The sequence below is a fragment of the Hippoglossus hippoglossus genome, chromosome 12, assembly GCF_009819705.1.
Source record: "Hippoglossus hippoglossus isolate fHipHip1 chromosome 12, fHipHip1.pri, whole genome shotgun sequence".
In the NCBI taxonomy this organism is placed as follows: Eukaryota; Metazoa; Chordata; class Actinopteri; order Pleuronectiformes; family Pleuronectidae; genus Hippoglossus; species Hippoglossus hippoglossus.
The window spans coordinates 628,709-655,986 of NC_047162.1; the positions used below are offsets into that span (position 1 = coordinate 628,709).

At 41.6% G+C, this 27,278-nt stretch overlaps 1 protein-coding gene across 5 annotated transcripts in view; it reads right to left on the minus strand.

Moving 5' to 3' along the window:
• The window catches only part of dennd1a (DENN/MADD domain containing 1A), a 72,261-nt gene that overhangs the window by 33,876 nt on the left and 11,107 nt on the right, over positions 1 to 27,278 (minus strand). For all 5 annotated transcript variants that reach the window (XM_034602743.1, XM_034602740.1, XM_034602741.1 and 2 more), the window contains exons 3-8: positions 20,579 to 20,622; positions 19,233 to 19,282; positions 7,509 to 7,628; positions 5,869 to 5,938; positions 5,357 to 5,437; positions 4,114 to 4,167 (exon numbers count right to left, since the gene is read on the minus strand). In XM_034602743.1, coding sequence (XP_034458634.1) covers positions 4,114 to 4,167; positions 5,357 to 5,437; positions 5,869 to 5,938; positions 7,509 to 7,628; positions 19,233 to 19,282; positions 20,579 to 20,622 — 419 coding nt within the window. The remainder of the gene's footprint in view (positions 1 to 4,113; positions 4,168 to 5,356; positions 5,438 to 5,868; positions 5,939 to 7,508; positions 7,629 to 19,232; positions 19,283 to 20,578; positions 20,623 to 27,278) is intronic.

A 27,278-nucleotide genomic window follows, 5' to 3' on the forward strand; every position in this document is an offset into this window, starting at 1 on the left:
GTGATCCACGCACGAATGCAGCTCCAGACGATATCAGAAGACATTTAGGCTAAAAACATGGTGTAAATGACACAGTTTCGATTGAATTTGAATGTCGGGGCTTACGGACACTTGGATGACACCAAAGGAGCAGTATGGAAGCATTTTAAGTATTTTTTACGTTTGGTCACGTGTATTGTTTTACTGTTCTTTATCTGACTCTCCACTGACTTTTGCAAGGTTGTAAGCTGTCGTGGTCATACTAACCATCGATCAGATTATCCGGTGTGTGCGTTTGGGCTGCCATTACCTGTTGCGTGTCGGCTCCCACTCCAAACCTGGCTGCTTCCGCCGCCCAGGGCCCCCCTCCGGTCTATCTCCAGCAATAATGAGGATTAATAAAATGTTTGTATGGTTTTTGCTCGCCTGGACTGCCCTGTCTCATACTCATCCATCGACAGTAGTACTCCAATTAGGGCTGGGCGATAAAACGATAGCAATAATTATCGCGATATAACTTTTCCTCGATAAATATAAGACATGTTCGATATAACATCGATAGAACTCATTCCATCCATGTTTGACAGACAACAGGAACAGCGCCGCGAATAGCTTACCTTTTTTAATTTATTTGCTGCTTCTAACCCATTTATGCTGACTCTCCCCCAACATAATATTGCTGGGAGATTTTAATATACATATGGACAATATCAACAAAGCTCTAACTAGGGACTTTACATTTTGCCTTGACAGCTTTGGATTACAGCAACATGTTTTTTCCCCACTCAGTCCAAAGGACATATTCTGGACTTGATTTGCTGTTCAGATCTCCCCATCTCTGATCATATGTTGATATATTTTAATGTCAACCAATTAATATCCAAAACAAATCTCTTGTGTGATTCACAATTATTAAGGAAATAAATTCAAATTCTTTCTCCAGTGGAATTGATAGCCTCCCCAGCACAAACTGTTGATCCACCACTGATGAATTTGTCTCTCACTACAATGGTGGTTTTCATAGTCTTTTAAATACCCTGGCTCCTTTAAAAACCCTGTCTGTCTCCTTCTCCCATTCTGCCCCATGGTTTACACCTGTACTACGCCAACTCAACACGAAAGGCTGTCGCTTGGAATGCCTCTACAAGAAAACTGGAGTTGTTCTGCACAAAGAAATGTACAATGATCATATTCTTCACAACAAGGATGCTCTATCTACAGCAAAATCCACTTATTACTCAGGTTAAATCAGCTCAAGTGGAGGGTACACAAGGGCCCTGTTATCCTTGGTTATATACTTCGACCACCACTCTCTTGCTCCTCAAATGTACTGGGTTCTCCTGCAACTTCCTCAACAGTGATAAAATCGAGGTTCTCCTCATCGGCACCAAATCCACCTTATCAAAACCAGACAATTTTTCCTTCACCATTGATAATTCCTTAGTTTCTCCCTCCCCTCAGGTTAAGAGTCTGGGTGTCATCCTTGACAGCACACTATCTTTCCAAGCTCACATCAATAATGTTACTTGATCCACATACTTCCATCTACGTAAGAATAAATGCCTCCGCCCGTCCCTTACACCCAACAGCGCCGCCATTCTTGTTCACACCCTGGTTACATCCCACATTAATTACTGTAACTCCCTTCTTTTTGGTCTCCCTCACAAATTCGTTCATGACCTTCAACTAGTTCAGAACTCTGCCGCATTGTTTTTAAGATTCTGCTCCATACCTTTCAGGCCATCCATAATCTCACTCCCCTTTATCTTTCCTAACTCCTGCAAATCGACACACACTCCCGCACTCTCAGCTCTTCTTCTTCCATCCACCTCACTGTACCACCTGTCCGCTTGACCACCATTGGATGTAGAGCCTTTAGCCACTCTTCTCCCCGTGTCTGGAGCTCCCTCCCACGAGACATCGGTAACATTGACTCTCTCTCCATTTTCAAATCCCGTATCAAAAAACATCTTTTAAAACTGGCATATTCAGTCTGATTGTTTTCCATTTGGCCAACCTACATAATGTTTCATTCACTGTTTATTTCATTGATCTTTTTAATACATTGTTTTTTTTTTGTTCTGTTTTTATCTCTGACCTTTAAAAAGACCCTGAGTGCTATGAAAGGCGTCTATAAATAAAATAAATTATTGTTATTATTACTTCAATTGTATTGGATTCGGCTGCAACACTGTTTACCCCTTAAACTCAAAAAGGTTTTTGTGGACTCAAACACTTCACCCACCACTCCATTGGCATAGTGGTGAGTAGATAATGGGTAAATTAAAAATTTTGGGTGAACTATCCCTTTAATGTAATATTGTCATGGATTTTCACAGTGGGAATGGGCTTCCAAAAATGTATGTGTCAGTTTTATTAATATTCATTTTAATAATTAATATTGTAGGTGTTCATCATACAGGTTTATTGACAATCTACACTATATCATGGTATACTACCATTCCAACAGGATGAAGACCAACACTGTGCCATTTGACATTTGTCACATCCATTCCTCTTCCTCCAACATGTCCTAGAATGTGGGTTTTATGTAGAAAATATTTAGTTGTATTTGATCTTAAAAGGACAGTGGTATTTGATGTAGCACAGCACTAATTACTCTTTAAAATATCTAAAATATAAAAAATGAATTAAAAAAAAATTGTTTTATCTTGTCTGTGTGTAACCACCACATAGGCATGTGAAAGCATCACAACCATGGATGGTAAAGCCATGAAACTTTACAGGTGTGTAATTTATATAGAAATGATGGGTGTGTGCCAACCTGCAAATAAGATTCATCCCATGGTCAGATAGTGTCAGGCTATATTATCCGGCACAATAACATTTTCTAGGAATGATTCAACAAGCAGAGATCTGGACATCGTAAATGGCTACCACTTATCTTCAGAAGTTGTACAAGTGTACAAAGGCAACTGGACTCTAACTGACTAATGGAAGGTTTCAGGCATTTAGGTCTGTGCCTGTGTTGAGTCGTTATGTTAAACAGGCAGGTCATCTGTGCAATCCTAGTTGTATTGGACTGCATGAACCACATTGTTCTGTTAGTGCCTGGGTGTTTTGTCCTTAGGGTGAACATGCGTTTGTTGCTGGGCTTGAAATGTACACGTTAGTGGTGATGTTCTACTAATGTACTCCTCTTCCAATTGTTTTGTTGTTGTAATTATAAAAATACTTATTTTGAAATGGTAATTTATGTTGACATGAGATTTTAATTTTGAGCTATTATTCATTTGCAATAAATAAGTGTGTGAGTAATTCATGAGCCTTTGTTTGACTAGTTTTAAGTGAACTCGCACATCACACACTGCACTACACGATCCCCCACCACAAGTAAAATCTCAACCTGTTGGAAACACTGCACAGAAACAAATCAATGAGTTTATCTTTTATCAAATGTAAGGCAGCTTATAGGTTTGATTGTGATGTCCCTAAGGATCTAATGAATGACCTGAAATTAGTTAGGCTAAATCCATACTACTATGCATTATTTTGAAAACTAAAATATTATCTGTCCACCAAAGCGTTTGGCTCCATATTAGTTTTAATGCCCGTCCATACACGCCTGAAAATACATATTATGTGACGATTCACGTACACTGGGCATGCACATGCCGGTGTTAAGAGAGAAGCATTTAGTTGTTGGTTGTAGATTGCTAAATGATAGCTCATCTCCAAGTTTTGTAAGCAGTCGTGTCATTATAAAATGCAGAATTTAACTGCACAACAATTCTGGCAATTGATTATCCAAAACTGGTAGCCAAGGCTTTAGCCGGTTGTTTTCTTCCAGAAATGGATCATGTGATAGGAACCTGAATCAGCAAAGGATACGCAGTGACTGAAAAGACCCAATCTGTAGGAAGTTGTAAGTGTATACGTTATCGTTTCCAAACATCTCTGTTTCTGTCCGTCTAGACAAACTTAGCCCAGGAGTTTTCGGGGCCAGCAGCACTTCCAAACTTGTCAGTTTTAGCAGCTCTAAAACTCCACAGGAGTGTGGATGCCAGGGTTATCCACAGCAGCATTGATGTTTTTTCAAATGAAAATGTAATAGTATGGATTTAGCCTCACAAAGAAACAAAATTCAAACAAAAAGAAAACAACAACACTTACATTCTCAGGTATGCTGGGGAGTTCCCTCGTGTCAGGCACAGTAAAGAAGGAATGCTGGAGAAAAATTAATACAAGTGTAAACAGTATTAATACCTTCCAGTAGAAACTGTCTGGAAATATGCAGGTATACACTCCACCTTAAAATCTGGCCATCTATCTACTTATTGTCTGTCTGTGGAAGTCATATCTCAAGAATCGCTCATCTTTTCTGCTTCACACTTGACATGTGTATTGCTAAGGGTCCAAGGAAGTGCAGTGTTAAATTTGGTGATTTGGACACATGATACGTTCATGATTCATAAACTTTGAATAAACAGGCAAATAGGACACTGGCAGCTGCTGTGGTTCTGCTTCTGTCAGCGCTATGTTTTTCATAGGGTTTGCATTGAAAATGGCTATTAAGTACCAAAGGCTGTAGTTATTTTAAAAGTTAAGTTAAAAACTTTATGTGATGGGCAGTATGCAGGCAGGCAGGCAGTCGCTCTCTGCTAGATTTGAAGTCAAGTCCAACATCTTCTTTAGTGTTGTTCTCTTTACTGCTCCAAATGTTGGTGATTTAATAAAACCCCAGAATTTGATGTTTTTAGAGATGTAAACAGGAAGCATAATATAGAAATATTATGTGCAGACCCACCTATGCACAGCTGGCGAGGAGTAAATGGTCTGTATTTATATAGCACTTTTCTAGTCTCAAAGCGCTTTATAGTACAGTTTTTATAGCCCTTTCTCTATCATACATCAGGCACATGCTGCTAGCATAGCTGCGGAGACGGGGATCGAACAGCCAACCTTCAGGTTACCGCTGAGTTTTACCTAACAGTTAATTAAAACTCTTCTATGTAAAGTGTCAACTAGGGGGTGCGCAATATCCAATATACTCGATGTATCGCGGCTTTTACCACTTGCTATGTATAAAATGACTATATCGTGACCATCAAGTATAAATTGTCACGTGAATGTTTTAAGTAGCAAAAAATTATCTTTGAGTTTGAGCTTAATGTCCGCTGATATCTTCCGACGAGGTGCATTCAGGGACCATCGAAAATTCTAACGTCCGCTAGCTTAGCCACTTTTTGTGGACTTTTAATGAATTTCAAAATATCGAGATATATCGTGTATCGCGATATTTGTTTTAGGCCATCCCTGAAGGTTCTTAAGCCGAAGTATTAGTAGAATTGTTTTTCTTTGGGAAAATTAAGAGAAATACCTGCAGTGTTTGTAGTTTTAAATGAGCCAGACTCACCACACCGAGATGAACAGGGACCCCTGGCTCAGGAATGGGTAGCACATGAAGTGATACCAGGAGCTCTTGCCATTGGCTTTCCTGAAACATATTGTAGATCCACAATCCATGCATGGTCACATTCTCATTCAAGACACAATAACCCAACTTCAACATCAAGTAAATAACTAAGAACACAAGTTACAAAGTATGCACAGATCCACATTATAATTCATACCAAATCTCTTGGTCATGCTATCATCAGACAAAAGTGTGATTGATTATAATGCTGGGTCACTTTATTATGTTAACTTCCATAGATACATTCAAAGACTGATAGGAGTTAGTGTTGTTTGTTCAATGTTATACAAAATTAGAAAATCTATTATCAAGTTTTCCATATCTTAAGCCAACATGACAAATCAGGGCAAATACTGGAGCTAATCAGAATAACGAAACAGACTAGAAAAACAGTTCAGAACTGACCTGTTCACAATCACATGTTCTGAAATGAGTCACCTGTCACAATTTACCTGGCCTTTGATTGTGTAATCTGCAAGGATATTCAGTAGCTTGTAGAACACTTCAAACCAGGGCAGGTAGCTGAGAGAACAAAAAATGTTTTGTACATGTTACAAAGCTGATTATTACACTTCTACACTTGACTAATCACAAATCTTACAGTTTTTTAATTTGTCAATCTTAAAACTTTAAGACTCACAATCTATTTTCAAGATTAACTCAGTGAGGCAACTTCAGTTGGTTTTAATAGAGAAGGGTTTCACTGGGTTATATTTAACAACTTAAATGTAGTTACTATTTTACTTTTTAAGATCCCTGAGCTGTAATGGCTACATTTGCTAAATATAATCAAGACTATGCTTGAGATGAGTTATAGCAAATCATTAACTCTGACACAATATAATGTTGATACAGTCAGTTTTCTGCATCATTCTTAATTGTAGTTTTTTTTTTTTTACTTCATTTTATGTATTATAAGCAAACCAGTGCAGTTCCCATTTAAAACAACTTTGTGATCTCATGAATGTTATGTCCCAAAACTTGTTCTTTGCCATGTTTTCCAGCCAACCTGGAGCTCCTCCTTCCCTTGTCTGCCCTTGTTACCTGCTGACTGGCCTTTAAAAAGCCTGACAAGCTTCCAGCTCTCTCTCGCTCTCTCTCTCGCTCTCGCTCGCTCTCTCTCTGTGTAGCCAGGATCAGCAGCATTGCTATCAGCCACTACTCTATGCTTGTTGTTAACTTTAAATTACAATAAATTAGTTTTTGCATAACTTGGTTGTTGTTTGACTCCTGTATGTTGCTTCCCTTGAGCCGGGTCATAACAATGAATAAATCAGTGTTTTCAAAATGTCCATCGTCTCCATGTCACTGCTTATGATATACATTATAATATTAACAATAATAGACCATATTTGTAAGATACCTGATCAGAAAATCCTGGACCGCAAATTCAAAAGGATTGCAGTGACACATATACTAACATGCCTTCTTTCTTAGGCACACCTACATAAAACTAATGCAGTCTTACCATAATTACTCCTTCATTTGGATTCAAATGTTAGTTTTTATTGTGGCTGTTTTAATGGTAATTTGTTGTTGAACTGTTGAACTTCACATACTGAGTGACGTTTTAAATATTTTGTCAACCAAAAATACTACAATCCAGTTCAGTTCAACAGCTCCACAATTTATATCCTCCAAAATAACCACCGAATTGAAATAACATCCTCTTAAAGAGTTTTATTGCGTGTCTGTTGTATTACACTGCTGTTCAAGAATCTCAAGCCCAAATGTCTATTCTATGAGACTTGGAATGGGCGGAGAAAATTACCTGTCAGAGGGGAGGAGACTAGAGAAGGGGAGGCTATATAAGGGCTGGGTTTGTCCTCTTCAAATCCCTTTGTTTGAGACCATGCTGCCACACCAGTATTTTTGTCTGTTTGTCTTATATGATTTGAGAATGTTTAAACACATAGAACAATAAAGTACTGCTAATAGATGCACTGTATGCATGTGTGTGTGAATGGGTGAATGAATGGCAAACTGTACTGTAAAGCACTTTGAGTGGTCGTCAAGACTAGAAACATGCTATATAAACACACAATACACAAACCATTTACACTGACAAATGGACACACAGACACGCACTCACCTGAGAATGCAGTAGCAGGTGTGTGCACCTGAGGACAGTCGACAGAAGCCAAATCTCTGTTTGCTCTCAATGTCAGTCAACACAAATGTGAAGTTCTGGCCAACCTGGGTGACTGTTGGGCTGTAGAGTGACAGAGATTCAGTCGGCGGACAGAGGGAGAAAGAGAGTAAAAAAACATTTAATTAAATCAATGTAGTTGGGAGATAGTTGTGCTGTAAAACTGAATTCTTCACTCATAGATTTCATGTTTTTATAAAGGAGAACTTGCTGTTCAGTTCGATCATTGTGGTGGTCCTGGCCTCTCCCTCCAAGATATATAGGTGAAGTCTAACTATTAGAAATAAAATCAACCATCTCCTGCCCTCAATTGGCACTAATACCCCATCAGGAATAGAAATCTCAGAAACTGCTGAGAATCTTACCAATTATTTAGATAGCTTCTCTCTGATCACCCTTGATCAGCTGACCAAAATAATCTCATGTTCTAAACCAACAACTTCTATCTTAGATCCCATCCCTAAAAAATTACTTAAAGAAATTCTGCCCCTAATTGATAGTACGTTACTGTACACAATCAATCTCTGATTATCATCAGGATATGTACCACAGTCCTTTAAACTAGCTGTAATCAAACCCCTTCTCAAAAAATCCACCCTAGACCCGGAGGTTTTAGCCAACTACAGACCAATATCCAACCTCCCCTTCCTGTCTAAAATCCTTGAAAAAGTTGTAGCCAATCAGCTGTGTGAGTTTCTCCAGGAAAGTAATGTATATGAAGACTTTCAGTCGGGGTTTAGAGCCAATCACAGCACAGAGACAGCCTTGGCAAAAGTCACTAATGACCTTCTAATAGCTTCAGATCAGGGGTTTGTGTCTGTCCTCGTTCTGTTAGATCTTAGTGCAGCATTCAACACTATTGACCATCAAATTTTCTTACAGAGACTAGAACAGTTAATTAGCACAGAAGGAACCGCCCTAAACTGTTTTAAATCATATTTTTCAGATCGATTCCAATTCGTGCAAATTAATGATGAATCATGTGTGCGCACCAATGTTAACCACGGTGTTCCACAGGGCTCTGTGCTCGGCCCAATTTTATTCTCATTATATATGCTTCCACTAGGAAACATTATCAGGACATACTCCACTGCTATGCGGATGACACCCAGTTATACTTGTCAATAAAACCTGAACAATGTAATCAATTAACTAAACTCCAAGCATGTCTCAAGGACATAAAAACCTGGATGACCTGCAATTTTCTCTTATTAAACTCAGATAAAACAGAGGTTCTAATACTTGGCCCTAAACACCTTAGAGATACATTATCTAATGATATAGCTGCGCTAGACGACATTGCCCTTGCTTCCAATGAAACAGTCAGGAACTTGGGAGTGATCTTCGATCCTGATTTGTCCTTTAATTCACACTTAAAACTAATTTCTAGGACCGCCTTCTTCCACTCAGACAAAATCAGACATGTCCTTTCTCAAAAAAGATGCAGAAAAACTAGTCCACGCCTTTGTTACATCCAGACTTGATTATTGTAATTCCTTATTATCAGGCTCCAGCAGTAAGTCGTTAAAGACTCTGCAGCTTGTCCAAAATGCTGCAGCATGTGTCCTGACAAGAACCAAGAGAAGAGGCCACATTTCTCCTGTATTAGCTTCGCTACACTGGCTTCCGGTTAAATCTAGAATAGAATTTAAAATTCTCCTCCTCACCTTCAAGGCCCTTAATAATATGGCACCATTATACCTTAAAGAGCTGATAGTACCTTATCAACCCACTAGAGCACTGCGCTCCCAGAATTCAGGCTGACTTGTCGTCCTTAAAGTCTCTAAAAGTAGAGTAGGAGCCAGAGCTTTCAGCTATCAAGCTCCTCTCCTATGGAATCATCTCCCACTTTCAGTTCGGGAGGCAGACACCATCTGTACGTTTAAGAGTAGGCTTAAAACCTTCCTTTACGATAAAGCTTATAGTTAGAGCCGGTCCAGGCTTGTCTTAGATGCTGCTATAGGTCTAGAACAGGGCTATTCAACTTCAGTAGCAAGTGGGCCAAATAAGAAAATCACGGGGGGTGTGAGGGCCGCACAGAATATTGATCAATTAATGGCTAAAAATGAAAAACCGTAACGTATATTTCCACAGGTAAACAGTCACACACGCATCTCTTTTCTTTCACTATAATCAGTTACAGACTATCATTCCATTCCAAAACACAGAAAGGCTATCAAGCTTTGATACAGAAGTGCAAAAGTTACATAAAAAACATAAACAAAAAATGAGACAGTGTTTTTCTGACATGTCCATATCCACAAATGTAGAAAACAATTTGAAAATAGTATAATAGTATTCAGATATCAGATTGACAATAAATGAGCCTGTTCAGGAAACTATCAAAAACAAGAAACAAGAAACAAGAAATTAGGTAGTTACAGCAGGTCCATATCCCAAAATGCATAATGTAAACTGAACATCTTGAAACAGTATCCATCACAATAATAGTAAATAAGCCTTCAACAACATTTCCAAGCAGAAATAAGGTGCTTTGCAGGTTCATATCCATAAACACAAACAGCCAGATGAATCTGGTAAAACAGCATCCACCAGATTAACAAAAAATGGGCCGACTCTTTATATTATCATAAACAAGTCCAGACAAACCAAAAGGGAGCCTGCTGAACCTTAAAACAGATTTGTAGTCTGTGCATTTTCAGTTTGATAGCATCACATGCCTCAGTCAGGGTATTTTACTACTACACAACTACCTTACTTATCAGACCTCTGTTGTTTTGAGCCTGTTTAACTCAGTGAGAGAAATTACATTGCCTTGATTTGGCAATTTCAACATAGTTTGGCTCATAAGTAGTAAGGGCAACCCTGAGACACTCGTGTAGCTTTTCATTGGTCATGGAGCAACGTGCCCTTGTTTTAATTGCATTCATGTGAGAAAAGCTAGACTCACACGTGTAGGTGGATCCAAACATTGTTAGTATTAGCAGCACCACTTTCCTGATTGTGGGGTACTGGTATTGGCTAACATGGTTACACCAAAAGTTCACTGCACCCTCAGACAGCAAGTGCTGCTTTAAAGCAAATGAGGACTGGACATCAACCATTTCCATCTGAAGGATGCTCTCATCAATGCAAGACATTACCTCTTTTGCTTTTACACAGAAGTCTGCCTCAGGTTTGATGGAGAATGGGTCACGAGCAAACTGCAGTATCTCAATAGGAATACTGAAGCCTTGCAATCTCTCAGTGAAGTTATCAGTCAGTTTTCTCATAAAGTTTGTCATGACTGGCGTTATGTGTGCCCCAGGTGCTGCACTCATGAATGCACGGAGTTGTGAGAAGTGCAGCAACCTTTCTGCCATTAGGTCAGACGTGAAAATCGTTAACTTTGTTTTGAAGGCGCACAGCCTCTCAACCAAATCAGCGATAGACTTTTCCCGCCCCTGAACTTCCAGATTCAAAGTGTCCAAAAATGTCACACAGAAAGGGGACTTCTGCCATAAACTGTTCATCCAACATGCGCTCCAAGAAGTGTGCTGCCCATTTGTGTTTACACGTGCGAAGGAAAGACAAAATCTCCTGGCGGAGTTCACAGAAACAGTCCAAAACCTTTCCTTTGCTGAGCCACCTGACATCACTATGAACCAGCAAGTCAGTGTGCTCTGCAGATGCGTCAGCAAGCAACATACGGAAGAGGCGATGTTGAAGGCTGGAGGTTGAGCAGATGAAATTCACAATGTTCATAACAGTGTCCATGGTGTTTTTCAGATCGTCGCTGAGCTTTGCGCACAGTACAGCCTGATGAATGATGCAGTGTAAAAACTGCATATGCGGGGCTACGGCTGCCAACCTGGCCACCAGCCCTTTCACTCTACCGGTCATAGCCGGAGCTCCATCCGTAACCAACAAGCAGACTTTTTGTAAATCATCTATCATCCACAGCGATAGACATAAACTCTGCTTTTTGAAGGTTTTCCAAAAGCTTCCCTGCGACATCCGTTGCCAGTAGCTCCACTCTGCGGAGAGTTGATGTGTCCGAGAGAGGCACTTTTTTAATGGATGAAGTGACGCTTTCCTTAACTTTTTCGTCAACAATCATTTCATCAATAACTGCAAGCATGCAGTCTTTAACAGTCTCCGACTCGGTAAAGGGCCTCTTCTGTCTGGTTAATGTCCAGGCTACGCGTAGAGATGCTATCATGCCTCTCTCTTGTTCCGTGCAAAAGCGACTAAGGGCACACTGACCTCGTTGAAAAGATGCTACCAGTCCGTTTACTTTCCTCCTCCGTTCATCCGAGCCCTCGGGAAAACTGTTCGAAAATGAGCCATGATTCGACTTGTAGTGCCTCTTCACATTGTATTCTTTCATCACAGCAATGGATTCGCTGCACAATAAACACATTGGTTTATTGCTTATTACGGCTGGCAAAGTAAATAAATACTTTTCAGTCCATTCACTTTGGAATTGGCGGTTTTCACAGTCAACTTTACGACGCTTCGGCTTTGAGAGACATTTCGCAGCTTATTGGTAGCGTCAGCTAGCGCAGGTGTTTCAGTGAGCAGCCAGACCAAAGCGCAAGTGAGGAGTGGGTTGCGGCAACCAACACAGGTGCGTAACATAAAGACGTAACCATACAGGTTTGGTTGAGGCAACAGTGAAACTCAATGGCTCTGGGTTAGATGTCTCAAAGTATATAAGAGGCATGTCCGTTAGTTTTATTTTTTCTTACCAAGCTATACTGATTTGCAGGCAGTCTTGCGGGCCATAGTTAAATTTAAACGGGCCGCTAGTTGAATAGGCCTGGTCTAGAAGGTCGGGGGACACATGACACACGGAGCTTCTCTTCCCAGCTTCTCCTTCCTCTTCTCCATCCTTATCACATCAAAGAAATTAATATCTCATCAATACATGTTACTGACTTCACTTCTTCCCCGGAGTCCCTTTGCCTTATCGTCCGCAGATCCAGGGCCGCGGCTGCGGCCACATCGTGGATTATAATGGTGGATCGCGTATCAGAGATCGTGATCGTAATGGTGGTTCCTGTATGGCGGATTCTGTATCGTGCTGGCTGATCGTGATAATGATGGCAGATCCTGTATCGTGTTGGCATCTGATAATGGTGGTGGATCATGATCGTGCTGGCTGCTGACCATGGTAACAACAAGACTGCTTGATATATAATATTTCTCCTCAGATACTCGACCATTACTGACAATAATCCATCAATTCATTGACCTTCAGTTATGCTTCAAAATATTTATTCTAATCAATGCTGCAAATACTCTTATCTTGCTGATGTTCTCCTTTACACTTGACATCTATTGCACTTCTGTCCGTCCTGGGAGAGGGATCCCTCACATGTGGCTCTCTCTGAGGTTTCTACGTTCTTTTTACCCTTTTAAAAGGTTTTTTTAGTAGTTTGTCCTTACTCTTGTTGAGGGTTAAGGGCAGAGGATGTCACACCTTGTTAAAGCCCTATGAGGCAAATTGTGATTTGTGAATATGGGCTATACAAATAAAATTTGATTGATTGATTGAAATCTCTGTTATATTTTCATGATCTTGTTCTACTTTTTCCTTCCTTGTGCTAAATTAAAGTATTTGGATCTACTCCTCCCAATATTTTGCGCACTCGGGTAGAAACGCCCATTATTGTATATTCATTAAGGCAAACGTACTAAATGAACAGCGCGTCTTATTCTGCACGCAATCCTCAGTGCACACCATTAGTAGATCAGGCCCTTAGAGTTTTCTCCCTTTAAGAGCCAACATTGTGTGAAATGTTTCCTTGGTAATTCACTTTCTGTACTGCACCTTGATCTGGTCAATTTGCATTGATTTTGAGTTCCACCTCGAGGTCGAGGCAGATGGCCCCCCACATTGAGTCTGGTTCTGCTAGACGTTTCTTCCAGTTAATGAGGGAGTTTTTTTTCTCTCCACAGTCGCCAAAGTGCTTACTCATTGTGGGAACTGTTGGGTTTCTCTATAAAACATTTTAAGGTCTTGACTTTCAATGTAAAGTGCCTTGAGATAATGTATATTATGATTGGGCGCTATACAAATAAAATTGAATTGAACAGGGGGGTTCCAATTTTGACACAGTAGCGTGGGTTTTTAACTGTTCAACTGTGTTGGCTCCCTCTGTTGGCTATGATAATCACGCACGTTAAATAAGAACAAAATAAATTCAGCTTTCTCATAGCCTTGCTAAATAAGCGAAGAAAAACATAGTTAAGCACACAGGTCTCATACAGTTGTCCACAGAACAACTTAAGAGTCAGACAGAAATAATAAATGCTTTCACATTAAAATTCTTGTTTGCTATTTTCTTTGAAAGAAAGTTGAAAAACTCTCAGTATAAATCTAACAAAAACGGAGGTAAGTATAAAACATCTGGCTTTACCCCAAAATTCCTCGAACCTATAAGGTGCCTCATTAAAGAGATGACTGAACCCGATAACAACAAAGCAGATTTTCTGCCAATGACCTCAAGAGCACCTGAAGTCTTCAATAAGGGAAGCTGAAAAGTCATGCATATTCAAGGTCATTCCATATAAGAGCCTGACTTTAGCTGGGTGAACCAATGACATGTGAAACAAATCACAATAAGGGGGTAAGAAATCAGTTCCTCCGAATGAAGTCTTAATGGTGAAACTAAACTAAAATGACAGGTCACCCAGCAAGGACGCTACCATCACTCAGATTACACCACCCAACCAACAATTCCTATGTCACCTTAAGGAAAAGGGTGCTTCACATAAATTCTATATTCCCCTGATGATTGAGGGTGCACTTACATATGATGCACTCCTTGACACGGCCTTTGACATCACCTTGATGTCATCAGCACTTTTCAATAAGTTGCAAGCGACATTACATCAGAAAAACAAAGACTTGAATCTCAAATCCTCTTCTCTTTAGATCCAAACATATGCTCCTTCAGGTCACACTTTGAGTACAATGTTCCTGATGCAGTTGATGATTAGACCCATGACAGTGATCCACCTAGTGAATGTGTCCTTTCGATTGTAATTCTCATTGACAAAGACTTCCTTAATTGATTTGAACCCCTGAAAAATATTTTGTCAACAGTAGCAAGCCTGACATCCTGATTCCCAGTTCTCCAACCAGACATAACGAGGGTTGGCGACAGCCCTGAGTTGACATCTCTATAAGACAGCTGTTGTCGCCAAAAGAACTCACTGAGATGACTAATGCATTAGCAAAACTCCAGCCGGACTTTGAGTCTTTTCCCACAAAGCTCACCCACGCTTTCCATGCTATCACTCCATGTCAAGCTGCGACTATGACCCCAGAGTACCAGGCAGAATCGCCTGGCCCATCAGTCGTGCCTGCTTTCTCAGATTTTGTAACTTTTGTCCCTTCGACCACCTGATACAGCCAGTCAAAATATGATAATTTCTCTGGCAGACCCTTCAGTGAATACCGTATCTGACTCTGACTTTGGTTTGGTCTCTGGCTTAAACCACTGTTGTGTCAGTCAAATTTAATGCTTTTTAAGACCTTTTATAGGCCTCAATAAATGTAATTCAAGAACCCCAAAATTTCGAAGATAATTCATTTAAACCTATAAATTAGCTTAATAAGGTATCAGAATAATAACATTGAGTGAGGGTTACAGCTATTTGTTTTCTTAAGTGTCTAATAGTTAACATTTGTTCTTTTAGTTTTTAGTTTTGTTTAACATAACTTGTTAGATTATGTATTTAGAAAAATAATAATACACCAAAAACAATATTGTGTCATATTGTTTTAGTTATTTTCAGTTAGGCACCGGGGAGAGTTCACGATTTTTTACCACGGCAAGAGAGACAGCAGAGATTCAAGATTCAAGAGTTTATTGTCATGTGCACACCAATTACATTTAGCAGTCGCTGCCAATGAAATGCTTGGGTCACAGGCTCTCTTCTAGCAATGCTCAAAATATTACACAAGCAAAAAAATGAGAATAAAAATAAATCTATCTATATATATATATATATATTAAAAAAATATACACCTAAAAAATGTAGTGCAATATGGTAAGGCAAATATGGTAAGGTGCAGAGTTTAGAGAACTTTATGGCAAATTGGAAGAGTTTAAAAGTCTTATGTCCTTGGGGATGAAACTGTCTCTGAGCCTGGTGGTGCGGGCCCGGATGCCGCGGTAGCGTCAGCCAGATGGCAGCAGGCTGAACAGTGTATGGCTGATGGACATGATATGGGTCTTTAATGATCAGGTTGTTCTTTTTACACCGCTGGGTGTAGAGGTCCTCCATGGATGGCAACTCCGTCCTCGTGATGTGCTGAGCAGACTTCACCACCCTCTGTAAAGCCTTACGGTTCAGGGCGGTGCAGCTGCTATACCAGGCTGTGATGCAGCCAGTCAGGATACTCTCTATGGTGCACCTGTAGAAGTTGCAGAGAATCCTGGCATCCATATTGAGCCTTCTCAGCCTGCGGAGGAAGAAGAGCCGCTGTCTTGCCGTCTTCGTGATGGAGTCTGTGTGGTGATCAGGTCATCACTGATGTGAACCCAGAGGAACCTGAAGCTGCTGACTCTCTCCACCGTAGTCCCATTGATGGAGAGGGGGGCGTGTTCTACTCCTTGTCTCTTCCTGTAGTCCACGATCAGCTCCTTCGTTTTGCTGATGTTGAGATGGACGTTGTTGTCCTGACACCAAGATGTCAGGGCTCTGACCTCCTCTCTGTAGGCCATCTCATCGTCGCCAGTGATCAGGCCTATGACGATGGTGTTGGAGCTGGGGGTGGCCACGCAGTCATGCTTGAACAGGGAGTACAGGAGAGGACTGAGCACGCAGCCCTGGGGGGCACCGGTGTTTAGAGTCAGGGTGGAGGATGTGGTGTTGCCTAACGGCACAGCCTGGGGTCTGCCTGTCAGGAAGTTCAGGATCCAATCACAGAGGGCGATGTTGAGACCAAAGTCTCTGAGCTTGGTAACGAGCTTCAGGGGCACGATGGTATTGAACGCTGAACTGTAGTCAATGAACAGCATTCTCACATATGTGTCCATCTGGTCCAGGTGGGAGAGGGCAGTGTGTAGGGTGAGGGAGATGGCATCTGCAGTCAACCTATTTGGCCTGTAGGCAAACTGAAGTGGGTCCAGTGAGTCAGGGAGGGAGGAGGTGATGAAGGATTTGACTAACCGCTCAAAACACTTCATGATGGTGGAGGTGAGTGTTACTGGGCGGTAGTCGTTCAGGCAGAGGGTTTTCGTTTTCTTAGGAACAGGGACAATGATGGTCTCCTTGAAGCATGCAGGGACTACACACTGGAGCAGTGACAGGTTGAAAATGTCTGTGAACAAATCTGTCAGCTGATCTGCACACACCTTGAGAGCTTGGCTAGGGATGCCATCAGGTCCAGGTGCCTTGCGTGTGTTAATCCACTTAAGTGATCTCCACACATCTGCCCTGGATATTACAGGGGGGCAGCGGTCCTCCTGGGCCTCTTGTATCTCCACAGCCGGGGAGTTGCTCTCAAAGCGAGCATAAAAGGTGTTCAGTTCATCTGGGAAAAATGCAGACACCACCTCAGCACTGCTGGTCTTTCTTTTGCAGTCTGTGATGGTTTTTAGTCCAGCCCACATGTTCCTCATGTTGGAGCCCTGGTAGTGAGACTCCACTTTGTCCCTGCACTGCTAATAGCACTCGGGAGCGCGTACCTGGACTTCCTGTACTCTTCCAGATCACCTGAGTTGTAGGCATTGGTCCGTGCTTGAAGTTTGGCATGGACGTTACCATTATTCCAGGGCTTCTGGTTTGGGAATGTTCGTACAGTATCCTCGGTACGACGTCATCGATGCATTTGCTGATGTAGCAGATGACCATGTCTGTGTATATGTTGATGTTGTTGTCCTGGAACACACACCACTCTGTAGTGCTGAAGCAGTCCCGTAGAGCCAGGTCTGATTGGTCAGACCCACGCTGAATGGTCCGAGTCACCGGTCTGTCACGTTTGAGTTTCTGCCTATAGGAAGGCAACAGCAGAACTGAGACATGATCTGATTTGCCGAATGGGGGGCGAGGGAGGGCCTTATATGCATCCCGGAAGGGAGTGTAAACATGTTCGAGTGTGTTGTCACCACGCGTAGGACAGCTGATGTGTTGAAGGTATCTTGGCAGGACTTTCCTAATCTTGGCGTTGTTAAAATCCCCGGCCACAATGAACGCAGCCTCCGGCCATGAGGTCTCTGTCCTGTCGATAACCGCATGCAGCTCATCCAGGGCCTGATTTTTGTCGGCATGTGACGGAATTTACACCGCTGTTAAAACGACCGATGTAAACTCCCTCGGGATGTAATAAGGTCGGCATCTGATCATGAGGTGCTCCAGGCTCGGAGAACAGCCCGAAGAAATAATCTCAACATCTGAGCACCACAGATTGTTCACCATGCAGCAGACACCTCCTCCCTTGCTCTTCCCTAAGTTTATTGTCCGGTCCTGGCGGTGAATAGAGACCCCTCGAGAACAATGGTGGAGTCCGGGATCGAGGGGTCGAGCCAAGTCTCCATGAAAACCATAACGTTACAAAACTCATTGTCCCGTTGAAAAACCATCCTGCTCCGAAGTTGGTCCAGCTTATTACCCAGAGACTGAACATTAGCCAGAAGAATAGTCGGTAGTGGAGGCCGGTTCTCACGTTTCCTCAGCCGGACTAGGACGCCGGCCAGTGACCCTCATTTCCTTCGCCGCCTCCGTGCTCCAGGTGCAACAGGTAAACAGCGCCATGGGTATTCCCCTTTGTTTGCTGGTGGCGGTGAAAAAGTGTTTTCCACCGTCGACCTGATGTGAAGAAGTTGTCATTGTGCACAATGCAGAATAAATAACAAAAAAACTGAAAAAAGAGCAGAGCTGTGGGGGAGCTTGAGACACGGCAGCTGTCGTCGGCGCCATCATATGCCATTGCCTTCTGTTTGTTTACAAACATTTTAAAAAGAACGTGACGTCTGCCTGGACAATGGATTTATTCCCTGCGTAAGATTTAATTCTCTTTCATTGTGTTAAGATAAGATAAGAGTGTGGGCATGGAGGTGGCTCAGAGAGAACTTCCACCTATCAGAAGATTAATCAGCGCAGCTGAGGGCTGTTAGCTAATCCAGGTGGCATCATCGATTGCCACAATAAGATAATCCTTTAATAGTCCCACAATGGGGAAATTTGCAACTACGCTGTTTAATGGTACACACTTTCCGACATTACAGGCCTCATTACAGTTCCAAAGCTGACCACTGATTTGCAAGACTGGGAATTGTGTGGCGCTGTCTCGTGCTCTTCCCACAGGAATACTTAACATTCAGCTTAGAAGAAATCAACACCCATCGATGCTATGCTATTAAAAACATAAAACTGGCAGTGTCTCAGTACTATAGTTTTAAAGACATGTATCAGCATGTCAGCTGCTCAGAAACCGAAAGTAAACAAGGATTTCTCCTATCGCGGTGATGTTCTCCAGTGGAGTTTTTTGGCCAGCATTGGTGGAAATAGAGGCAGGACACCATAGTAAGATATTGTAGTTTTAACAATTCTTACAGTTATGAAAACGTGATGTTATGAAATTGCAGTTATGGTAAAATTGGTTAACACCCAACTGTCTTACAAAATTTGGCTTACAATATTGGACAGTATAATCCTGAATGTTTTGCTGTATGGTCATGGGGTGTGTGTTTGTATGTGTGTGCATACCTGTCCATGCTGAAGGGGAAGCAGAACTTGGGCAAGGTCTGAAGAGTTTCCTGTGACATACAGATGAAAGAAGTTAAATGTATTTATTACTAATGTAAGATTTTTTTCAAAATTCATATAAGGTCACTGTGACCTTTTCTTTTTACCACTGACATGTAATCATTTCATCTTTGAGTCCAAGTGACAACTGATGTAAAGTTGAAGAAATTCCCACAAGTCGGTGTTTCAAGAACGTGTTTTTGAGGCCACCATGACATTGACCTTTGACCACCGAAATCTAATCTGCATGAGTCCAAGTGAATTGTGTCAGATTTAATGAAATCCCTTATGGGCAGTCTTGATATATCAATTTCACAGAAACAAACGTGAGGTCAGTGTGAGCTTGATCCTTGACCCCCAGGCACCTAAATCCAATCCAGGTTCAAGTGAATGTTTGTGACAAATGTGAAAGGTATATATATCAGGTGAGATATCAGCTTCAGTAGGCAAAAATGTGCTATGTGAGCCTAATTTGTGAGGCTACCATGACCTTGAGTTCATCCTTGAGTCCAAGTGAATATTTGTACAAAATTTGAAGAAATTCCCTGGTGGCATTCTTGAGATATCGCATTCACGACAATGGGACAGAAACAATCCAAAAACATAATGGCTCTGGCCACTGGCTGTCCCCGGTGTGGAGGCATACACTTACAGGGTGAAAGGTAAATGGTGTGTGTGAGGCTTTACAGTAAAGCTTTTGCCATTCACCTATTCACACACACATTCATTCGGTCATCCTCCAACCAGAAGGTCACCGTTTGATCCCAGTCTTCCCCATCTGCATGAGGAAGGGTCCTTGGGCAAGATGCTTAACCCCTCATAGAAAAAGAAAAGTGCTGCCCATAGATGCACTGTATGAGTGTGTGTGATGAGATAATGGAAACTGTATTGTAAAGTGCTTTGAGTGGTCATCAAGACTAGAAAAGCGATATATATTTACAGACCATTTACCATTTACTTATGAGAAGGGGCAATTTTGGAGTTCAGTATCCTGCAAAGGACATTCGGCATGCGGAATGGGGTAGACTGGGACCCTCTGGTTAGAGGACAACCACTCTTCCCCCTCAGCCACAGCTGCCCCAGGTATCAGCTATTGTAATAACTGTTGTGATGTAGATTGAAGTTATGGATAAGACAAACAAAGAAAAAATTATATATATAATTTAATGGAATCACATCCAGGTTGCTTAGGTTTTCCATATGTGTAAATCAAACACTGCAAACAACAGTGCTTTGGTGTACATAGAAATAACTACAGTAGGGAAAGATAGTTGTGAAGAGGGCAAGAAAAATAACTTCTTTCAAACCTGGTCTGTGTAGACCTCAGGGAACTGCCTTCGCACTTTTGGCCCTGTTGTAAAAACATGAAAAGGTTATGTAGCAGTGATCAGCACAGAATGGAGCACATTTATTTAAACTTTGACAAATAGATACAAAATTCATATCTAGACAAGCAGGTTGGAAGTTCTAACCATTAATAAACGAGCCTGATATAGCCTCAATTCACTATCAGGCTGTAATGCTCTGGGAAACATCTGTGGACAAATCAGGACTACCTGGCAATTTAAATGAAATATAATATGCCCCTTTTCCACATTTTGACATTGTTTCTTGAGGTCCTAATAAAACATCTGTGACATACAAGATACCAAAAAGATGAAGTACTACAACATCTTACTACAACTTCACATATGTCACTTCTCGCGTGTTTTTCATGATAAAATGTTGTTTGTAGACCAGACATACTAGTCAGGGGTTTATCCTGCTGAAAAGGTGTGTAGTGTGGGACCCTGTAACGACGGGATCGCCGTTACTAAATACTTGTTTACCTATATTAAAACATTTCTCTTGATATGCATACTTAGATAAATTGGTGAACAGTAAATTAACACACACACAGTAATTAGGAAAGGAATATATATTTATTGTTTGTTTAATCATTTACTGCAGGTCGCGGACTTTTGAAGAGTTCCTTTTGTATGATATGTAATAGTATTTAATCGGGATGGTTTGGTGGATAGATATTTATTAATTGTATATGTATATTTTGGTAATGGTTTTATGTAAATATTTATTATACATTTAAACTGGGGGTTATGTGCGGGGTTCTTGGAGATGGTATGTGCTGGCTGAATTAATTGACAGCCATCTGTATATAAGGCAGTCAGTCTGAGGATGTGTGTCGATGCTGTATCACCTGTGCACCAGGGTGAATAAAATAGCTTCAAGCCTGAAATGAACCTGTATCGTGTGTTTTTCCTCTCTGGACCCCCCGACCGCTTGGGCATTCTAACAGACCCCATTTGCCTGTCAGTCATGTTGTATGAACTCTACCTATGGCACAAAATAAGGCATTCACGCATGTTGGGGTTTTTCACTTATGATTAGTAAAACCATGTGACAGATAATCCTGAAAAATAAGACAAAGTGAATACATACATACAGTGCAACGAATAAAAAAGCATAATAGATAATGTTGATGTTTTTTGTTTTTCCTTTTCCCTCCTTCCCTTTTTTGTGGAGTAGTTATAAGTTTTGTGAAGGTCTTGCTATGTTGGAGGGTTCTGTCTGCTGAGGTCATTCTTTCCTTATATATTAGGGCTGGGTATTGCCACTGATTTCCCAAATCGATTCGATTCCGATTCGAAAGGTTTTGATTCTATTGTAGATTCTTAAAGGGGACATAGCATGCCCATTTTACCACAAGTTGATATGGTTCCTTGGGGTCTTAATGAAATGTCTGTAACATACTTTGGTCAAAATACCACAAGGATCATTTAAAACAGCACCCTTTTTACCCTGTATAAAACAGCCCTCCACAGAGTGACCTGTTTTGAGTGCCTGTTCCTTTAAATGCTAATGCGCCAGCCCCCCCCTCCCCCCTCATGATTTTAAATGATATAAATTACATATTTTATATGATATAAATTATCAAATATGCATCCCATACTTTGTATTCCCCTTCTGTTGTCCTGGAGTTTTAATTTTCCCAATCACATAATGAAATGTCCCCCTCTGCCCATCCACTACCAGCACACAAGCAGACAGACAGAGAGAGAAAGAGAGGGGTGGGGGGGGGGGGGGGCTATGAAGACCATCATTTACCCCCGAACCCCGACATTCAACGGGTACAACAAGAAGCGGAGAAAGCAGAATCGCGGGCTGACCTTATATATACAGTCTATGGGGCTGACCAGCGGAGAAATGCTCGTCCCGTGTGAACAGCCAGGCGGCTGCGCGCTTGAGAACGGCGCTGCGCTGCCTCGCAGCGGCGCTTCCGCGTCCGGTGTTAACCCGGCGTAACTACTGTAACCCGGCGTACAGTAGTGCTGAACACTGCGGAAGTGTTACAGTAGTGCTGAACACTGCGGAAGTCCTCCACACTGCTGGCTGTGTGGCGCTGACACAAATTCCAGCTCACGCATGGGAGAGCGAGCGGTCGCGCCCGAGCAACTGCTGCAGCCTCCCAGTCCCAACGATCCAGACAAATGCCACATGTGAGTGAATCGCGGGCTGACCAGCGGAGAAATGCTCGTCCTGTGTGAACAGCCAGGCGGCTGCGTGCTTGGGAACGGCGCTGCGCTGCCTCGCAGCCTCCGGTGTAAACCCGGCGTGACGGGGGGGGGGCCAAGACCATGTAGGGAGACTTCCAGTACCTTGTTACGACACAAAACCCAGGAAGCTCAATCGAGTCGCTCAAGCATGACGTTTCTGACTTAGAGGAACCATAACAAAACGCGCGAGTGTTTTTTTCCCAGAGTTTTTGGGTTGGTAGACATGCCAGATACCCACATTAACCTGTAGAAGCACTAACAAAGTGGAATTTGCATGCTATGTCCCCTTTAAGCATATTTTGTAGTCTAACCAGGAGGACACCATTTATGTGTGTATTGGTTTTGGTGACCTAGTTATTAATTATTATTAATATATATTTTTTTTAAATCCTCAAAATTATGCATGAATATATTTTTCTAAAACGAGGGTTGTAGTCTGCCCATTATCAATCAATCAATCAAATTTTATTTATCAAGCAGTCTTGTTGTAATCATAGTCCATGGTCAGCAGCCACCACGATCATGATCCACCATCAAGATCGGATGCCACTATAGTCCACAGTCATTGTCCACTGCCGCTATCAGGATCCACCATCAGCTGCCACCTCGATCGTGGTCCACCACCACTATCAGATGCCAACACGATACAGGATCCGCCGTTATTATCACGATCAGCCAGCACGATACAAAATCTGCATAAAGACCATTTATATGTGAAGGGATTTTGGTGACTCTACATCAGTGGTCACCACCCTTTTCAAACCAAAGATCACTTTTACATTCTAATATAAATGACTATTTCCTTGTATAAAAGTAGTCTGTGTACTATAAACACAAGTACTATACAGTATGAAGCTGTGCATCTTCCGCTCCTGCAAATATTTCACAATTAAACACCTTTTTGTTACCACATTACTTTTAAACAGGGAGTGTTGCAACCATTTATGTTTGTGACATAAATTCAACAGATATACATTAAAACTGAGGTGAAAGATCACTTTCTTTGTTTATTCTGCGGTGACCCACAATTGTATCTGTCTATGTCACAAACATACGTATTTCCAACACTTCCTGAACCCGTTTCAAAGTAAAAGCACACAAGTGTTTCACTTTCTGAATCCATTCATCTGTTCTAACGGGGCTTTGATTGTTTTCGCAAGACCGGAAGATGCAGGTCTTCATACTGTCGAGTGCTGGGGCCTCATTTATAAAACACTGCATGGGATTCATACTAAAAGTGTACGTGCGCACAAAAGCCGCAATGTTCAGTTTATAAATCACAGTCCACCTGGAAAACTTTGTACTTGGATCTGCCTCATATTTTGCCCTTTACACACCTACATTCAACCATAAATGGTCAGTGCAAAGCACCTCATGAATATTAAATTATGCTGCTGACCAATGTGTTTCCACGGTGAGTCATGACAGAGTCAAGGCATCAAGCGATGAGAAGCAGAAGCGAAACTTTCTGACACTGACATCGAGGTGATGTTACTGAGGTGGAGGTGAAAAGCGATTTTATGGGACAGCAGTGATGTCATTAATAAAGAAAATAAAGAGGCGCTGCTGTTAATACAGTGAGTGAAAGTAAGTGCGATAGAGAGAATGGAGCCTGAAATAAAAAAAAATCCAATTGAAAGGTGGAGGCTTCACACTGTATAATCCCTTCACACTGTCTGAATGTGAGGTAACTTGTTCTATCACTTGTTCGTATTTTAATCCTCCAAACTGCAGGATTATTAAATTCAGAGCAGCTGTAATGTCCCCAATCTATAAAATTTAACAGAATTAAATTGAAATGCTTGTGTTTGTACTGGGATTGTTCAGTTCCGTCGGTCAATCTGTGTGATACTGGACTCAGAATCTATATCAGCTGGTCATCGTCATAGGTCAAAAAATCTTTGTGATCGCTGAATCCTCCTTTCCTCCTCATCCTTCCATTGGCGTGCATCCATCACACAGCATTATGCACGAGTGTCACGGCAGAATTTAGCGATAGGACAGATTACTTCACACGTCGGGGGATCTTAACCTCCACCCACAGTGCGAAGGCCCTATTGCTTTTCGTTTGATTATTTCGGAAAACTAATCGAGTCAGGCCTGGTGAAAATTTGCGTATTCTTAAAAGATTTGAAATGGGCGTGGTAAAATGGCTTAACAGCGCCTTTTAAAACGCAATTCCATCTGGTTTAACCGATCTTCACGAAATTTGGTACACACGTGTATTATGACCGGACAATACTGTTTACGATAGAACAAGAGTCCCGGCGTGATGACATCTACACAGAAATCATGACCTAAAATCACACCGCCCCCTGGTGGCAACAGTAAATGTCTTGTTTTTTTTCACGTCTTACACTTTTGAGGTACTCCTCCTCGTCCATTGACCACCACCATGTCAAACTTTGCCAGAAGGGCCTCAAGACATTGATGATGAAGTCTTATCGAAACTGTGTTTTCATCGAACACCATGTTAGTGGTGTAGCATAAATTTTCAACGTGTCGCCATTACACACAAAATTGCTGTAACTTCAGTGTATTTTGTTCAATGTCCCTCAAACAATATGTTTGTAACATTGAGTGTCATCTGTACTCCATGGAGATTAAAACTAACTCAAAGTTTTAATGTACGTCAGCTGGTATGACCGTGGCGTGGCATCTAAGTTTGATGATTTGCCTAAAAAGAGGGATTTATTATCACTCTTCTGTGCATTGTCCAATCAGCCTCAAAACTCTTTCACACGATCACATTCCTGCCCTGAACAGATCCATATGTAAATATTGACTCATTACAGCGCCACCTGCTGGCGAAAGGAAGTTACATGTTTTATACTTTGATGCTCTGCTCCTGGCTGCTTTACAATATACAACTCAAATGAGCTCAGACAAGTCATATGACCATGGTCAGAATTGTGACCTTTCCTCAGACCATGTAAACATTGAGGTGCAGCGAAGGTTGATCCGTCGCCAAAGGAGACAAGGTTGTCATAACTCCATAACAGCTCCATTTGTCAATATTGAGTCAGGGTCATAGCGCCATCTACTGATTCAATGTGAAAAGGAGTTTTTTTTTAACGCCACTGTGCATTGTCCACTGACATACTGAAGACAATCTGCACCCAGAAGCAAGCAGAGGAAAATAAAGGAAACAGCAAAAAGTACAAATGGGTTGAGCTTGAAGTTGAGGAATTGCACAAAGTCTAGAGATGCACGATATGGATTTTTCCGGCAGGTAACGATAACCGATAATTACATGCTTCACATAGCCGATACCAATAATAATTTCACGTTTCTTAAAAACAAGTTCATAGCCTCTAGTTTATGCACAGCTCAGGGTAAAATTGCTAAATATAGTAAGCAAATATGGATGAATTAATATTCCATTGTCAATGTATTAAAACAGTTATTCAGATAAAATAATGTGCATTCAAAAATAAAGGCTATATATGTGAAAGCCTGATAAAAACTGGTGTTTGAGGTCCATATGTCCGTGGATAAGCTTACGTCGGCATCGATCAGACTATGAATGTGTGCGGCGATCATATAGGGCAGCCAGGGACAGATCTGAAAAGTAGTAGCGACTTGGCAGAGTGTAGCAGGGCTCGAAATGTGCCATTAGCCGGCGAAATCCTTGTCTTCTATCACAGAAAACGGCTGGTCATCAAGAGCGATGAATTCCGTGATTCTGCTATTAATTGCTTTAGCCTGTGGACTGTATCTATCAAACTTCCTGCACTTCTCAGATGCCTACTGATAGGCACTGCTGCACCAGCACTCGCTAATATTTAATTGCACTCCTCAGATTTTAGTCGCACTGTGCGACTCTGGAGCCTTGGAATGGATTGGGGTGGCTGTGGCTGAGGGGTAGAGTGGTCATCCTCCAAACAGAAGGTCGGCAGTCTTCCCATCTGCATGCCCAAGTGTCCTTGGGCAAGATTGTGAAAAAGTGCTGCCCATAGATGCACTGAATGAATGTGTGTGTCAATGGTTGAATTGCAAACTAAACCACTGGAGTGCCTATATTTTCAAACGGGTAGATTACAGGAAGTGTTGAAACCATTTATGCTTATGACATATTCGACAGTTAAACATTGAAACTGTGCTGAAAGAACATTTTCTCGGTCTGTTCTCGCAGAAAACAATGGCGAGATCTCAAATCTCTACAAAAGCAGCACCACTTCTGCAGCCAGTGGGCCAGCTCTAATCTGTTAACATGGGCGCGAAAATCAAAAGTAAGCTGTTCCACACTCGGTTTGCCCCGAGCTTAACGTCGTGCATATGGTGAGCTTGAGGCATATTATAGGTTTGGGGTACTGATAATTACCACATAATATATTTTATCATATTAATGGGGTTTGCTATATGTTCGATTATGCACTCACTCCACTCCGGTGTAAGCCCCGCCCACTTCAAAGTACAGATACAGATAATTTAGTTGTTTGAACAGATACAG